The 18659-nt window shown below is 34.9% G+C and overlaps 3 protein-coding genes across 3 annotated transcripts; 1 reads left to right on the top strand and 2 right to left on the bottom strand.

Moving 5' to 3' along the window:
• Positions 1–98: 98 nt before the first annotated feature.
• On the bottom strand, positions 99–4582 carry LOC123316799. The gene is made up of 5 exons (XM_044903029.1): positions 4377–4582; positions 2080–2518; positions 1046–1333; positions 470–595; positions 99–215 (listed from the first exon to the last, which is right to left on the bottom strand). The coding sequence occupies exons 2-5, from the start codon at positions 2500–2502 to the stop codon at positions 99–101; spliced, it is 954 nt and encodes a 317-aa protein (XP_044758964.1). The 5' UTR covers positions 2503–2518; positions 4377–4582.
• A 625-nt stretch (positions 4583–5207) lies between these two features.
• LOC123317527 lies at positions 5208–6049 on the bottom strand. The gene is made up of 3 exons (XM_044904101.1): positions 5911–6049; positions 5533–5857; positions 5208–5339 (listed from the first exon to the last, which is right to left on the bottom strand). Exons 1-3 carry the CDS (start codon positions 5928–5930, stop codon positions 5319–5321), a joined length of 366 nt encoding a protein of 121 aa, XP_044760036.1. The 5' UTR covers positions 5931–6049; the 3' UTR covers positions 5208–5318.
• Positions 6050–10977: 4928 nt separating this feature from the next.
• On the top strand, positions 10978–17908 carry LOC123316798 (short-chain dehydrogenase/reductase family 16C member 6-like). The gene is made up of 6 exons (XM_044903028.1): positions 10978–10994; positions 11082–11353; positions 13930–14165; positions 17006–17167; positions 17260–17459; positions 17692–17908. Exons 1-6 carry the CDS (start codon positions 10978–10980, stop codon positions 17801–17803), a joined length of 999 nt encoding a protein of 332 aa, XP_044758963.1. The 3' UTR covers positions 17804–17908.
• Positions 17909–18659: the final 751 nt, after the last annotated feature.

Raw genomic sequence — 18659 nt, 5'->3', positions numbered from 1 at the left:
ATTTTTCCTGAATATGTTTGATACACACGATTTTTTCCTCTAAGCTTATATTCTAGGACAAAGATGTACAGTGAGTATACGGATTATTTTATGATTTATCAACATTTTTCCAATTTGGCGTTGTCGTTTGACGAGCACATAGGATCACCACTACAAATACCTCTGCAGCATGTACCAGGAAGTTTGATCCCTGCCAGAAAAAAGCAGCATACAGGCTGAAAAGAATCCAACACTGCTCAAAAATTGAAGCGGATAGTTTGCGTACATAATATATAGGAAAGGGAAGTAAGAAAATGATTTTGTGTATGTAGGTATACCTACTGATGTATTGAGTTTGAGTTTGGTGTTAGTTTTAGTGAAGTTTTCAGAGTTTTCACAGCATTGGCAAGCTGTTGTTATGTTTGTTTCATACTTTGGTAGATCGAAGGTGTTTTCAAGGCTGGAATTTTACTGCTTTCTGAATACTTACATGACAACACTCACAACACGCCTCGAAACAGTAAGTGATTATGAAGATGTGGGCACTGATTATAGCTATCGGAAAAGCGAAGGTGATAAGAAGGAGACACCACGTGACGGACCAGCAAATCCTTACCTACAAAAACAAAAAGTTATATAGAATTACTGTTCTGCAAAATTTTCACACAATAATTCAAACTTTATGAAACAAAACGAGTTGATGAAATTAAATTGATAAGTATATGCCGGAGACTTCATTGAACTATAAGAATTCTTTAAGATTACCTACTGTTATGTTAAAAAATAAGGTGAGTTTTTCACTTGAGCTGTGAAAACCTTAAACATTTTCTTGCTTGGCAAAGAAGAAGATTGGAAGAAGTATTGAATCCATCGAAGAGAAGTCTTTCAGACTTCTGAAAGTGATATAGAAAATCGTTGGCATCAATGAAGTACTTTGAGGACGAAAAAATTCTTACTACAAAGTTTTTTTTTTATCACAGTAGAAAATTATTTCAAATTATCGAGATAACTGCACTGGACAATAAAAGAAACAGCTGTTAGAGCTTCAAACGAATAAAACACGTACCCAGATGCTGTCTACCTCTTCCTCCTCCTCCTCATCCACCCCCTCCTCCACCAGTTTATCATCATCATCCTGAAGGTACTTGTATTCGATTTTCGTGCTAAAATCTCTGTACTGAAGACATTTGTTGTACCTCACCATCTGAGGTTTCCCCTCTTGCTCGGATCGTGGAACCTTTTTGAGGCAACTAACACACGATCTACATTCGCAGGTTTTGAGGTCCATATCGATTTTACAGAATGGACAATCGGTATGCTCTTCTGGTATATCTAACAACATGTCTACTTGACTCTGGGAAAGAAGTTGAAAGATGAAAAGCAAAAGGAGATCTATAGTATATCTTGAATAAATCACATAACCCTTGTTTAATTATTTGATAACAGATCGATATGTCCAATTCGTTATTTTCCAACTCCATTATCCAAAGCTAACCCCCAAGTTTTCGAATATCTATGTGGGTCTTTTCAACCTTAGTATCCGTGGAGATGTGTACTATGCTCTGATAGAAAAAAATCATATGAAGAAAATATTGATCGATGGGAACTCGATAATATCCAACAATGAGGAGATATGTTGACCTCCTCTTCGAGCCTTGAATCAGAGTTATTAGTTATTCTACAGTGCCATTTCTAAGAACCATATTTCTAGAAGAGATTATGATTTTTTCCCTTTGAGGCAACTTGAACACAAGATGATGTTAATACATCATTCCATTACCACTACTAGGTACTGCTTTTTCGTTTATCAAGGAAGTTTGGTAAATGAGGAGGAGACTGAGGAATTTTCTGAATCCTTCGTGGCAAACTCTACATCAAGTTCTATTGAACGTTTCAATAGAAATCACAGGGATAATTCGTTGATGCAAATGGACATAAGACACGTAAGAAGTGAAGTTTGGGCATGATGATTGATTACCCACTTCGACAAGCTTACCCCTGACATAGGCTCATGAATGGATGGCATCGTTTCACTGTGGCAGCTAAACAGATATGTCAAACCAACTGACAGTACTGACATACACCGAAAAATAAACTCACAGCTCTTGATTCTTCCTGCGCCTTCTCCTCCTTATTTTCCTTCTTCATGTTGCTCAAGGTGACGCATTTCGGACAACGCCAAATGTCCAGGTTCACCCTTCTGCCGGTGGTGCAGTAAAACGCCTCAATGCACCTGTTGTGGCCTTCGTTATCGCAGCAGAGGCACTTGGTGTAGGGAATGCCGTAGCCGCACAACACGCAGGTGTCTGGAGCCCTGCCGCAGTCTGAAATCACAGTGACGGTTTCGGATAATCTGGACAGCTTCTTGGATTCCCTCCTCGTTGTGGACATGGAGGAATCCCCAAGTCTCCTATCGCTCTTCTCGGAGGCCATGGAGGGGCGGGAGCCACCGTGGCTTTTGATGCCGCTGTGCCTGGATGTAGAGTCGGACATGACATCTTTGGATAGGCTGTGGCTCGTCATCCTGTCATGTGGTTATCTGTAATAGGAAGAGAAAACCATTTGAATTTGATTGTAGATCGTACATTTTCTTATCATTCTTCAATTTCCAGTCAACAAACGTCATATTTTGTCATATTTCTACTCTACTCATTCATAGGAACCCAAGGAAGTGGTCCATGGTATTAGTAAAACCGACAACATTCTCCTAAGAACCCCTTGGTCTTGTCCGTTACCTCGTGAGTATCCAGGACCGATTTTCCCATATGAATGGTTCTTAGGCCAGCCAGCTCTGGACACTTGCATACCCTGTATTCAGCTGTTTCTGCTTCTGATCCACAGAGCCGACAGATCTCATCTGCTGACTTTCCATAGGTACAAATGATATTTGTACCGACAGTGCCCCATCAGCAGTCCCACCATCATCAGAAGCTCAGCTCGTGACAGCTTTAGCAGTTTTCTGGTGTAGGTCGGTGAAATCATCACGAATTTTTGAACTGAGTAAGTGGAGGAATGTTTCTCCAGAGGTTTATTCTGTTGTTTAACTCCTACTGTTGGACAGCTGCTTTGTATTGGTAGTTTCGAAGCCCACAGAAAAGCTCAGGTCCAGCAGGTGTTAACCTTGATGCTTTTTTTGCAATTTCATCGGCTTTTTCATTTCCTTCAACACCACAATGGCTTGGTACCCATAGTAAAGTCACTTTATTGCCTCTGGCCAGTTGCTTTATGGTATTACGGAACTCCCATGTCAGCAGAAATCCCTGGCAGCGTGATTCCAGGGACCTCAGCGTGGCCTAGCTGTACGTGTCATTTTGACACTCCTGAGCGCATACGTAAACAGCCAGTGTCTCGGTCTGTAAAATAGAGGCTTTAGAGATTCTCAGTTTAGGTCTATATACGCCAATGCCGGTGACCCTTTCTGATTTTGATCCATCAGTAAACCAGTGGAATGTCCGGTTATGTCATACCATGACAACGTCAAAAATTGACCCTTGATTTTTGAGGTATTTTGGGGCCGCTTTGGGGTCGATTGGACAAGATGGTACATCCTTTGGAGGAAACTCGTGAAAAATCCATATGCTGGGATCAATTCTGTGATCATTCCTTCTCAAAAATACTGCTAAAGGAACGTTCGCAGAATTCATGTAAGCCAATGAGAGTCCTTTTTAAGCATGACGTATCTGATATATCGGTTAATTTGATATAGATTCTAACTTTAGAAAGATATCGCTCCTTCAGAACATTTGGGATTCAATATTTTTTGTCAATGTTAGATGTGGATATAATTTCTGGAACGAAAAACATTATTTAGATGAATACAGAAAAATATTGATTTCAGATTTCGAAAAAGTGGTTTGCACCCTAAAAATGTTGGGGCTTCAGATTAATAGCTAGTTCCTATAATAACTACACGCCTTCTCTTGTATTCTTATCCTCGAATCAAATATGAATTTCTTTCTTATATTTCCCCATATACTTTATGAATCTCCGTTCAAAAATTGTATTCACTCATTCATAATTTACTCTTACAAAAATATAACATTTTCTCACATTTTGTTCGAGCATATTTACAACAAAAAAGTGACTAAATATATTCCAAACAAGGGACTCGTTAATTAGCGGAAATCTGATCACTTATTCTAAAAACTAAAAAGACTTTTAACTCCTGAGGCCTCAGGCATTATCTATGTAACAAAGAACTACATTTTCCCCAAATGGGAGTTCTTTAGAATTCCACGATTTTCATCGAAAATGGATGATTTCGAAAAAACCTTCTCGAGAAAATATTTTAGCTACAGTATTTACGCTTACAGGCAGAGAAGGTGACTTCAAAACGACTATATTCAATTCCAATATAATTCAAGGTGTATTCAGGGTTGTGTACAATGAATATGCACCTGAGAAGCTGCTCTTCCTTAACCTATGTGCTCCTGATGATTTTGCACTCAGCTGAGGGGTTCTCTTCGATGGAATTTCTCCGAAAACATTTATTTTCATTCCCTATTTCCCAAAGATCTGCAAAATGGAATTCATAATATCTTTCATTTACCACTAGGTACAATTCCAATTCGAATGATTTGTTGTTAATATCCGGAAACACTTTCAATCTGGAGTGCAAATTCAAAGCTGAGAATGTTGTTAAAGCTTCACTGATATGGCTAAGACGTTTCTGTAATTCACAGAGCTGATTTCAATAACCATTGGGTTATTTTCTTGTACTGAATAATTGTACAAACTCAATCCAACACAATTCGTTATGTGAAAATGTGAACATGTGGATCATTCGATCGAATTCTTTCAACTTACATCAGAATTGATATTGGTATTTTGAGTTCCTTGAAATTTGTAGGTGATTTGTGAAAATGAACACATGAAATATGATTTCCCGCTACGGTTCCAAAAAAGGATACTACTTAAATGAAACTTCCATTCTTGAATTTTCAATAATACGTTGTCAAAAGACATTTGACAAGAAGAAAATTTTCTCTAAGATTGAAACATGTAACTCATCAGTCATTGAATGCCTCCAAGACTTATTCTTTTTTCGAATACGAGGGTTTTGTGGAATTATATGTTATTACACCTACAAATAGTAAATTTTTGCGCGTGAAATGATTATAAATAAGTATATTACTATTTATTATGAATGAAACAATGAAAACATATAAGTATAGACAATCAGGATCATGGAAAAAAAGGTATCACCACTATTCATTAAGTATGATTAAATTAATTAAGTAAATTTCCACATAAGTTTTATTCATTACAATTTAACTTAAAATTAGAAAAAAATCCACATATTATTCGTGTAATTATACAAAAAATTCCTATGGGTTTCCTCAGCACTTACACCAACGTTTCTGAAAAAAAAACAACGTCAAACTACAACGAGTTCCATCAAGAAAAGTAATTTCAAACATAGCTGAAGGAGAAGCTAAAAATATTGATTACCAAGTAAACATGAGAACGTTCGATCAAAATTTAACATAAAAAATTCGACAGAATTTCATACTCAGCACTTATACAGTATGGATTCACGAGAAATGTGCTCACTTTCTGATTGGTACTGTTCCTTTTATTTTTCTTCTCCTTTTTCTCCTCGCAGCTACTGGGATCTCCCAGATGGACCATAGTGAGACATCTAGGACATCTCCAACAATCCAAATTCACGTCAATTTTCTTATCGGTCCCTCTAAGGAAAGCTTCCGCGCATTTTTTGTGAGTCTCCCTGAAGCATATGCCGCAAGTTACTGTGATAATGCCGTAGTCGCATAGAGTGCAACAGTCTATTATTTTTCCACCAGGTATGTATCTGCTGGTATGGGTGGACGAGGTAGAGGGTCCAAGCTCGGCCACGAATGTGCCTTGTGTGTCTTGGCTAGAAATTATCGATTTTTTTACCTTTACTCATGATGAATAAGAGTCACTTACGATGGTGTTGCTGAATTCATTACACAAAAAGAAGTAAGATTAAGTTAAGCAGAAGTCATGTTTGCCAAATTTGAAGTTGACAATATTGTCACTATGTCGTGAAAAATGTACTATATTTTTGTGATCCGTTCAATTTGTCAATTTGGACTAGAGAAAAATAGCTGCAAAATGGATCCCCAAATGTTTGAACGTTGACCAAAAGCGTGCAAGGGTAGAAGCATCGCGTTCGATCTGTGCTGGATTTGAAAAAGATGTAGACTTCTTAAACCGAATTGTTACTATGGATGAGACTTGGGTACATTTCTACGATCCAGAAACAAAGCAACAATCGATGGAATGGCGACACTCTGGTTCTCCAAGACCTACGAAGTTTCGTGTCCAAAAATCTGCTGGAAAAGTTATTTCTTTAGTTTTTTGGGGTTGCCATGAAGTAATCATGATTGATTTTTTGGATAAAGGTAGAACAATAACAGAGATTACTATTCGACATTACTGACCACTCTATTGGAAAAAATTAAAGAGAAAATACGCGAAAAGCTTTCCAAAGGTGTTTTGTTTTTGCAGGAAAAACGAGGAGATAATAAAAGCTGTGGAGGTCTGGTTTGCAGAGCAAGAAGAAACATTTTTTCGAAAGGTCTAGAGACGTTGCAGGTTGCTGTAATAAATGTATCCAATTAAAAGGAGAATATGAGTAATAAAATATTTTGACATTGAAATTTTGTTTGGTTTTATAGTAGGCTAAGAATTTTTCAATATATCCTTGTAGGTACCACTGTTGAAATCTCGATTTTGATCATCTTATTTGTAGATTGTTGATTTCAAAGCCATTTGGATGAAGATACAGAAACAAACTACAATTTCAAAGATCCTGGAAAAATGGAAAAATATTAATCAAACTACCATTAATCTTCATAGATAAACCACAACATTGAGAAGAAAATCGAAAATGCATACTATTTCAAAGAAGAACGTTCATTGTCTATTCGTTCTTGTAAATCACTACTCTCAACATGCAACTCTCCACTTCCCTACAGCTTGAACAACGTCCATGAGTAGTTTCGAAAGAAAAAAACTATAATTGACAACAATTTCTCCTGTACTTACCTACTTTCATTATCGTTTGTCAGCGGGATAAATGAATTGGAAGAGTTGGATTGGAAAGTGACTATCGCTTGAAGAGGACTTGTTCTGCAGCCTTGCACTTGAACTTGGAGAGCCAGAAACCATTTTCATTTTATGATATGAACGTTGAGGTGATTATAACTTCATATTTTTCGTAAACAAGAGATAAACTTAGATACCTACTTCTTTCTGTTATCTATTTTCGCGTTGATAAAACTGATAATACAATTTTCTCTAAAGGTTAGCACCCCTTAAACCACGAAGGCAAATTATGACTTTGCATCTGAAACTCTCATTCTCTGAAACCTTGGGGTGTTTGTAAGAACCACATAATTCCATCTTTATAGTTCTATGGTAAGAACAAATGTACTCTTGGTCTGACTGCGTTTAACTTAACCAAATCTTATCAAATCTTCAATGAACGTTTATTAGTGCAGAAGCATTGTTAGCTCTTTAGTATCAACTATAATGACAGTTTGGGAAGTTCGATATTTTAAAGTTAAATTTCAAAAAATATTCAACAATATGATATTGATAGATTGAGCTATATTAATGAATAACTTTTCGACCATAAAGATTCTTGAGTAGAAAGATAATAAACACCCTCATATCTCTAGTATTAAAAACCTTCTACAGTTTGGACAGAGAAAACACACTTGACAATGAGATGGCGCTTAAAACGTACTATCAAAACGGAAAAACTGTTTAATAACAGTTTTCTGTTTTATAATTAGGGGCGCGAAATTCGAATTCTATTCCTTGTATTGAATTTCAATATTGACCTTGTTGAGACCAGAAAACAAACATCCTGAGCGACAAAACAGAAGTATGGTTTTGTTTTGGGATCAGGATGTCAGTTTCCATCTGAACATTGTTTAGAATCAGTTAATATCAACGAAAAACGCTGTTGGATGTGCTAGATTTTTATTTGCAATTTATAAAAAATTTACAAAAATTGGACTACAAATAAAGCTTTCACTAGGACACAAAGGTATATGGTAATCTGCTATACATCGAAAGTGTTATTTCCGTGCAATATAGGTTGTTTGGAATCAATAAACTCAGTTGAATTTGCACAAAAAATATATATCAGAAATTATTATGAATCGTCGAACCGATATTCAATTTACAATCATAGCATACACATTTCTGTTCTTTATATATGTATTATTTATAAAATTTTCAGAACCAAACTCAAAAAAAACCTTGCAGAGGTATACAAGACATGTATGTTAGGCTGTCAGTATAGTTTCTTCATGCTTTTTTTATTATTTCCTTATGATATGGTCTCTTTATGACAATACTCAAATTGAAATGAATGAACAAAATACTCACACCAGGTTTCATAAAACTTTTACATTCCGAACAATAAATTGACAGTCACTTGGTTCCTAAATCGAAATCAATAAAACCTCTGCATTTCTGAATATTGAAGGAGTAGCACTTGAGAATCCTTGAATGGACCTATAAAGGTAATAATTTCCCCTTAATGGGCTGTTTATGCAAGGGATGCTTTCTGCATAGAACATTTACTTGGATGAACAGTTCTCAGTTGACTTCCAGTAAAATGTTTACTGCACATGGTGTAGTCGTAGTGTTTGCTGAAGTCATTGTCTTAACGTCCTGAAAATTTCATCCACTTTGGAGCACTGAAAAGAAAAATCATAATGAATGACCGATTCACATGTTAAGAGTCTTAATACTAACGCTCCCATTTTCCTTAGCTGAGTAAAAAACTTAATTTAGGAAAATCAATTTTATTATTTGATCCACAGTTCTTCAACCTTCAGTAATATTCAAACGATATTTTGGATTTTAACCAAGAAGATGCATGCAGCAACGTCCAGAAACTCAATTTTTGCAGTTTAAAAAAAAAATACAAGAACAAACACAGTTCCCATTTTTAACGAGAATATCTTATTGTCAAAGTTCGTTAAACTTGATTTCTCTTCTGCATTCGCAAAGGTGGGAGTTCAAAACACAATCCTATCAAAGCCATTAGGAGCGAGGAGAAAGGTAAATTTGCCACTATTTTCACTTGCCCCATCAAATAGTCCAAGAATCGCGGTTCTGGTTATTATTTCTTCCTTCACCGGCGATCTTGTTACATCTGCTTTGTGCCAATAAGAACGCGAAGACTTTGTTATGTGCAGTACCGTGGATCCGTCTAATACGATCAAGAAAAGAAGATTTTCTTTGCAGAAAAACATGAATTTGCATCCTATCATCGGCAGAAGCTTAACGTGAGTTGATTGTCATTTTGATAGCAAAAATTTTCTTCACAAGATCATGAATCTTTGGCAGCAGAAGAAAATACAATTCTCTTCCATTTTCACTTTTTATAAAAAAATTTCACTAATATATGAGAGGAGAAAAACCTCGTGACAAACTGAAGATTTATTCAATTTTTTTTAAAGTACCGTATAGATTCGAGTAACTTGGGGCGATTGTTGAATTCAACTTGTCATATTTTCAAAAGGCGAACCTATTTTTATCTGAAAAAGAGGTTCGAATATGCTCAAACACTCAGACTATTGTTTAGGATATATACCATGCTTCGGAATATAAATTTTGAAAAAAAATTGAAATATACTTGTCCCAAGTCACCCACCGAGTTGGGAGGCTTGGGACACAAGTTAAAATCCATTGATTTCTCAAGTCTCAAATGAAATAGGTGACTTGGGACAGTGTATAGTTTTGAAAAATTAGAATTTGTGATTATATAGTTGAAATTCGGTAAGGAAATTAAATGATAAACCCCTATTACAGGAAAAGTAAATATATTGCAACTCAAATGTAAAAAAATAAACAAAACAAGGGAACTTTGATTTATTTCTCTCATTGTTTGGTGATTTTTTTGTGGAAATAGCGTAAATAATAATATCCTGCGATCCTGCGAAAAATCGGCATATTTCCTGCTGCCAATGCGTCGCTTGTATCTATTCGGCATCGTCCCAAGTCACCCTATGAAACAACAAAATAAATGAATGAGATCCGTGTTGCAGTTTGATTTGTGAACAACCTTGTTTCATAACATATCTAATATCACAATATCCCACGTATCCAGAAAAAAAATTACACATACCCAAAGTGAAACACATGTATACAGGACTAGTAAGTTTAAGGGCCATAAAAAACGCAATTTTACTCTCCTGAATTCATTAATTATTCCTGTCAATTCAAACGCTGTGGTCACTGCAAACTGAACAGGAATTAATTGTTAAACTAACCGAAAAGACGCTAACAATCTTATAAGTTTGTCCCTTCACTCATAAATGGTAAGAAACAAAGAAATCTGCAAGGGCGGTAATTGTCCCAAGTTACAAGACCGTCCCAAGTCACCCGAATCTACCGGTAGGTCCAAGATGAACAAATGATGTTTTGCAGGGGTATTTTTCGAATAGAGATCCACCTACTACTAATTATCTCACTCATCCCTCATAGAAAGATAGGGGTGAAATGGACAACCCTCTTTGATTTTCTACCATAACTCTTCACAGGCTTCATTATCATCATTAAAAATCATTCATTGAAACCTCATTTTTATCGTAAAAATGGTAGAATTTCCATAAAAATAAAACTTGTCCTTTGATCTGTTTTCGAAGAACAAACCAAAATCAGCCATGATCTTCTCTCGTTGCTTAGGATCGACCTTTTGTAATATAAACTGTCATTTTGACCACCATCACAATACTGAAGATTATGTTAGTTGTATGAAGGTACTTGATTTGTGCACTAATTATGCCAAGAATTTTTCAAATGAGCAATATGCCGAAGTAATGCTCAAAAACAGACCAAAGGATCTAATTTATTCTTTAACAGACACAATTAAAAGGCAATAAAGTTTTCAAAAAAAAATCGACATTTCAATAGGTTCTAGATACCCCTTCAAAATTTCAGTTGTTTATCTCCGTCTCTCTGAAAAAATTGAATAATCCCATAATCATGTCGTCATCTTTGAGGTACTGAACCTATATCCGAATTTATTCCCATTAATCCCTGGGACACCCTGTATAGTTTATTTATGTGTGATTTTTTCTCGTTTTCAGTGCGATGCAGTCGGCATATGAGTTCACAAGCCGCATCGTGATCAGAATAGTGAAAAGAACAATTGAACTTATTGTCCTAAGTTGGCTTGCTGTTTACTACATTGCCGAGGCAACTGTTTTAACACTGACTCCATCTTTCCTCCTCCCAAAAAGGAGCATCAGAGATAAGGTAGTTCTGGTGACTGGTGGAGCTGGGGGTGTGGGGCAAGAATTGACCATAAGGCTGGCCAGAGCTAAGGCCAAGGTCGTTGTCTGGGACAATAATGAAAAAGGTAAGAAAAAACAATATTTTCCATTGATAATTTTAATAGTTCTTAGTTGTGAAAACTTAATTGAATTATTGAACAATCAACATCAATTTCAATATAAGAAAATTAGTCCATTTGGAATCTTCTATAAGTCAGGTCAAACAAACAACAAAAACGAATATTTTCATGGTTCATAACATTAAAAGAATCAATATTTACATCGTAAAACCTCTCTATTCTTATCCGATACTGATGTAAATATATTTTAGAACAAAAGCTATTAAAATTAGCTTACATTTGTTTTATAATAGTTGAAACAGGAAAATTATCTTCGAAACTTTATTGTTTTCAAACAATGATTGATTTTCACGACTGCATTCGTACGCATATACAAAAAAAAATCAAAATTGACCTATATTCGCTCAATACGATGGTAATCTCACAACCATTTTTGAACTGCCTGAATTATTCCATTGAGCTTAATCAGATCCCTTTATTTTCGAAGAAATATCTCAAATTTGAGACAAGCGGTTGAACATTTTCTTGCATCAAAAGGAGCTCAATTTAAAATATGAATCAACCTATCCATGCATAATATTCACAGCAAAAGAAGTGTCTTTGATTTGCCGAATTTATTCCAAGTACTGAATATAAATAAACAATATTAAAGGAAGGTTGTGTAGTGTTATATACCTACCTTCTTCTTTTATTAACAGAAATATGTATTCGTTTTGAGTGGCCTTTCCAAAAAATATGTTTCTGATTCTGTATGTAACAGAGACACGAAAATTGTTAAATACTGAGAAACCATGTTCAAAAAAACCGGTATAAGAAAGGATTTTCCCCAAATGATTCGTAACGTAACATATCACCGTAACACAAGTTAATAAATTATGACTTTCACTCACATCGAAAAATATAACGTGGATTACGAAGAATTATTCATTCACTTCGCAACAACGATTTTGATGGAGGAATGGATATGTAAACTGGAATAGTTAACTGATATAAAAACGATTTTTGGAAAGCAATATTCCGATTCCACAAAAGTATTTCATTTCCAGTTGACCTAGTACCTATAACTAAATGTAAAACGAAAAAGTAGAAAACACACAACCATTCTTGAAATATTTTGGTATACCAAAATATAAATTTCTATAAAACCTTACACCTTCCTAAATCTATATATTATACAGGGTGTTTCACTAGCGGTTGGCCACAGCCTAATGGTGAATGAGGGTCATCTAAAAGCCTTTCAGAAAAGTTAATTCTTTTGTGCCCAAAGACCCAAAGTTTTTCAACTGATCCAGAAAACAGAAAACATATTTTAAATATAAATCTCAATATTCTAAGGATTGTCTTGATTATCTTGAAAGTGCATATGCCATCTTGAAGGGTTATTGGAAGTCAACGAGACCACAAAATTTCATTAAAATCGGACCGCTCACTCGCGTAAATTAAGACCGAAATCCATAAATCACCCTGTATCTCCGAAACTAATGCCCTAAAGTACAAAAGAAGCAACTTTCCTGAAAGTTCTAGATGAGCTGTCTATGGCCAACCACTCGTGAAACACACTGTATTACATTATTTTTAATTTCCCCATTTTTTTTAACGTGATAGGTAACAAAATTCCTTCTGTTTATTTAGCAGAGTTTTAGATTGACCAAATAGGGTTCTTCATATTGTTATCGTGACATACATTCTTCGTTATACATATTTACTAATACAATTTTCTGAGTGAGTTATAGTGTAGTAGGCTATATCTTATTTCGGCTACATTAATCTTGAAATTTTTTTGTCTGAACATACAGAAACATAAGGAAAATTTTGAAAAACGCCTTTGACGGGCGTCAAATATGATGTTTCCGGCCAAGAAATCACCTCTTCCATTTTTGATGCATCTTTATAGTGAACACAATCTTTAATCCTTACCATTTTGAAATTCGGTATACAGAATAAACGATTGTTCTAGCATTGTCCTACAAAACAGTAAATAAGATAACAAGACATGAATTTTTCGTGCGTTACTTTGAAATCAATCTCCATTTATAGAGTTTGTCCGTTTTTGTACTACACTGATTTCACGCTCCAATTAGAACCGAGTCGTTTGTAATTACAAACCGAGTTCGACAACTTTCAAATTCACATTTTCTATTTTTTTTTCACAATTCATTCGCTACTGATGCTAGTGCTTAAATTTGCAATTGAATGTATCGGGAAAAAGTCCAAGGATAAGAATAATAAGTTCATATACCCTTACAATAATGAGATTGTTATAATAATAATCAATTACAATAATATCTACTGGTATCGACATTGATATTATGTAAAAGATGTAAGACCTTATATACATAGGTATATCAGATTGTTAATACTGTTTATCCTTAATTCCTTACGAGTTATGCCATATCTATTCATCTAATTCAATATGAGAAGATGAAAAATTGAAAGATGTAACATTGAAGACGGTTGTCTTGTGTACCACTATTCTGATATTTAAAATACTTCTCATGATTGACTCATATCTTATGTTGGCTGTCCTTTCTCAGTTCCTATATCCTGATCTCTTTTTGTAATTAAACTCTAATTTCTCCCAGCTCTGGAAAAATTGAAGGAACGTGTGAAGGCTGAAGGATACGACATTATAACGCAGCCTGTTGATGTGTCCGACAAAGAAATTGTCTACAAATACGCCAAAATCATTAAGGATGACGTTGGTCCAGTTGATATCCTCATCAACAATGCTGGAATAGTTTGTGGTCAGACACTCCTGGATATTCCAGACTATATGATAGAAAAAACGTTCAACGTTAATATTTTGTCCCATTATTGGGTAAGTCAGAATTTTGGTACATCACACAGTAATGATCCCCTTTGAAAATCAGTCAGGAAGAGGGAAAATTAAGAAAAACGTTTGTATTTCACAGAATAAGGGGTGAGGGTGAAAAAGTTCTCTCATTTAAAAGGTTCGAACTGATTTATCTCCCTAAGTTATTTTATGCATTGACATTTGACATCGTTTCTTAATGTCCTATATCTCTGCAGTTCCACTGAGGAGCTACTAGCAAGTCTGAAACCGTTTCCTTCGAAAGTTTTCATGGTTGTAGGTACAGCTGCAAGAAAAAAATCAAATATCAACATTTGTAGATTTGTGCCAAGTTGTTCTGCAACAAATGTTGCTACATCAACTGATTTTCGGTTCAGATTGATGTCTATAATTTTATTTTTTCATTACTCCTCTTATAGATATGCATTTCTGAAACGGACTGAAGGCATCAATTGCGAAATTGAAACTATGCAACGAAGGATGAAGTTTCCAGGCTAATGAGTGGCTATTTCGTAATTTTTTTTCGCATGGTATCCCTCTGTTAGTTCGAATTATAGAAAGTGTATATTGATAATTGCTGGTTTGAGAGGTTGCATTTGTTGGTTGTTCTTCTTATGGCAGAGTTCAACGAACTAGCTAGATTGTCGATATTTCACGAAACGAGGTTGTTCATCTAGTTTCACAGAAAGATTTAGTGGCATCAATTAATGAAAGCGCATATACTGGGTGGGCATGAATAGTTGCAAAAAAATTGATTCGTTGTCAAAAAATAGTGTAGGTCTTTCATATTATTATACCAATTTTTTTGAGCAGGTGCTGCTCAGATACAATATCCTGAAATGGCACTTGAAAATTAATTCTTAATTTTTTTCCTACAGACCAGAAAACTTACAGAAATGAAATTGAGCTGACATTCTATGCGAGCAACAGAGCAATCAAAAAAAATTTGGTGATGTTCCCATATAATTTCAAAGGTTGAAAAAGCTACTCATAAAATTTTTTTTGAAGAAACTTTTTTCCTTTTTCAGATTGAACTATTGAAAACTTAATTTTTGATACCTTGATTTATTGTATTCAAATAAGGTATCTTGTAATCACTAAAAGTAACGGTTTTCCTTAAATTTTACTAGTATGCGGATATCATGCTAACTTATTAATAGGGGAATGCCACCAAACATTTTTTAATGCTCGCTTCCAAAGTAGGTATGTCTGCTCAATGTTATTTCTGTCAGTTTTCTTGTTTCTAAGAAAAAAATTAAAATTTGCTTTTCATGTGCTATCTTTAGGGCGCTCTATCTAAGTAGAAACAGCTCAAAAATATAAATAAAGAACCTACACTTTTTTTGCCAAGGAACAAGGAATCATTCCTCAAATTACTTCGCAAGTTCGCAACTATTCTTTTACACCCTGTAGTGTATCACATATAAAATCGAATAAATGAGGGGTTTCTTCTGATAAATAGAAAGTAAAATTTTGAAAGATTTTGCTTGAGAGAAATATCTTTTAAAATGAGTACCAACCATCATTCTATTTTCTATTTCACTTTGCATAAAAACCTCATTTTGCTTCATTATACCTTCCACTTTGAAAGGAACCTTGAAAGATACAGATTCTGATTTCACGCCAAAATATACGAGAACCTACTTAGTAGGTATAGAAAAGGTACTCAATAATGATAGTTGAATTTCTCAACTTTGCACATTTGTATGCACCTTCACGCAGAGTTAAGACAAATTGCATTATAATAGGAATAATGTTGACGGTAATGTTCAATCCGCAATAAAATTGCATCGTAAGTCACGCTCTTAGGTATGTTCTTGTAAACCAATCTACGTGATAACTGCGAATTTACTTGAAGTTTCCAATCCATGGAATCAATTGTTTCTTATTACTTCATGGATGAAGTTCAATAAATGATGAAACATCCTTTATAGTGATAGAAAGTTTATTTTCGAGTTATCCTCTCTTTAAATTTATGAATATCTGACTCTCACAACTATACAACTACTATTCTACTATTTCCCTTTATATACTTATTAGAACAAGTACGCAACTAATCCTCATAAAAACAGGGTGTTTTCAAGTGTGAGGCTTTTTTTGACAGAAGGTAGAAGTCTTCATAATTAGTCATTCCACCAAAACTTTTCAAAAAAAAATATTTGAGATGGCTGAGCTACAACCCCTAGAATTTCGACAAAATTTCATTAAATATCAAGTACGGGACTGTAGAAGGTGACTCTGGTATCGGAAAAAGGAAACAAAACACAAACATTACGGCTGGGCAATGTTCAGTAGATCCAAGTCTATCTGATTAGTTGCATCAGATCAAAATTTGAGATGAAAACAGTGTAGCAAACTGAAACAGTTTATTGAAAGTGCTTGTGTGGACAAAGACATATTATAACCATTTTACGGAAATCAGGTTTAATTTTTTTTTTCAACTTTGTCATTTTGGAAATTTTTGTATAGGTGATTTTTGTCGAAACGTTTTATTTTGACCAGTTCAACCTTCTGTTGAAGATAGCCTCACCGTTAAATATACCCTGTATAGAAAAATTCCTTTGTTGAATTTGTTTTTAGATTTTCGATTGAGATTATGGTTTTCAAGATAATGCTTGATTGCCTTGTTTTTAGTGAAAAAATAGTGAATTGGAGTACCTACCTACCTACCTAATTTGTTACAAATTGCCTGAAGAATCACGCTGTGAAATTTGTCCTGAGATAACTTGCACTTGCAAATATTTATGCAATTTTTCTGTGGATAAACCTATTATTATTTGGTTTAACTTCTGCTTCGACGATATTCCTAAATAGGCATATATATTACCACCGTGATTTCATTTTAGACCACGAAAGCCTTCTTACCTGACATGATGAAGAAAAATAAAGGACATATAGTCACAATAGGAAGTGTAACTGGCATGCTTGGAACCTATAAATGTACAGATTATAGCGCTACTAAGCATGCTACCATTGGTTTTCACGAAAGTTTACTGACCGAACTGAAAGTAAGTCTAAATACACAAATTTTACCTAAATAATTAATCGTTTATTCTGCAATTTTCTAGTTTCAATGTATTCAATGCTTATATCATTTCAGACTCATGGGTATCACAAAATACACATGACCCTTATATGCCCATCGTTCATAAACACTGGAATGTTTGCTGGATGTAAGCCCAAAACGATGCAAATGCTAGAGCCGAAAGATGTTGCAAAGAGAATTGTGACCGCAATTAGGAACAGAGAAGTTTTTGTAACTATGCCAGGATTTTCCAGATATATTCTTCCATTGAAAAAGTACGTGGTAAATTCGGGAATAATTGTGTTTTTCAACCGAAACTATCTATGGGTTATCTCTCCCAACATGAAAGATGAGGGAAAAACAGATTATTGTTGTTTAAAAAAAAATTGCCCCTGGAAGAGAAAAACAAAAACTCATAGATGAAAAAAAACTTTGTGAATGTTCAATTCTTGATTCACGCCTTGTCAATGAACAACTTGGACTTATTTTTATCTTTTTTTTTTTCAGTTTTATACCCGCTAAATTGAGCTGGGCTGTGATATACAGACTGATTCAAGGCCCCCAATCCATGATGGGTATGAGGAAGTTCCAAGAAACGAAAGAAGTAGAAGCTGCATAAAACTCAAAATATATCATAAATAGCAAGATTAGCATCGTTCGCGTTCATATTGCATTGTGTGCATTAGTTTAATTTATATTTATTTAATAAAATAATTTTTCCATTCTGCTGTCTTCATTTCACGACCATCAATGAAATCTCCTTCACACTTAACGATCTTGATTGAAGAACACTTCACACTTAATGATCTTGATTGAAGAACACTTCACACTTTAAGATCGACTGTTGAGTACCCTTCATACTTTACGATCGTCAAAGAGGGCCGCTTTTTACTTTACAACCATCAGTCAAAAACTCCTCACACTCCACGACCGTCATTGAAAACCCCTTCACACTTAATGATCGTTAGTGAAGAACCCTTCATGCTTTACGATCGTCAAAGAGGAACGCTTTTTACTTTTCGTCCATCAGTCAAAAACCCTTCACACTCTACCTCTTTACCATAATCAGTCAATAAATCTCCACACTCATCTACGATCGTCAATGAAGAACCCTTCACAATTTACAATCGTCTGTTGATGATAACCCTTCATACTTTACACGATCGTCAAAGAAGAACGCCTTTGCACTTCACGAGAATCAGTGAAGGACCGGCCTTTTCATACCTACTTAATAATCGTCAGTGATGAACTCTTCACATTCACATGATTCACATTTATTCACGTTAGTGAAGAACCTTTCATACGTTTTACGATCGTCATTTGAGAACCCTTCATACTTAACGATCATCAAATAGAAACGGTTCACACTTTTACGACCGTCACTAGAGAACCCTTCACACTTTATAATCGTCAATGAAGAATCTTTCACACTTTGCGGTTGTTATAGTTAAGAACCCGTCACACTTTACCATCGT

Source organism: Coccinella septempunctata, chromosome 7 (assembly GCF_907165205.1).
Source record: "Coccinella septempunctata chromosome 7, icCocSept1.1, whole genome shotgun sequence".
In the NCBI taxonomy this organism is placed as follows: domain Eukaryota; kingdom Metazoa; phylum Arthropoda; class Insecta; order Coleoptera; family Coccinellidae; genus Coccinella; species Coccinella septempunctata.
Note: the sequence above shows the minus strand (reverse complement) of the source record. Positions and strands in the feature narration are given on the sequence as shown.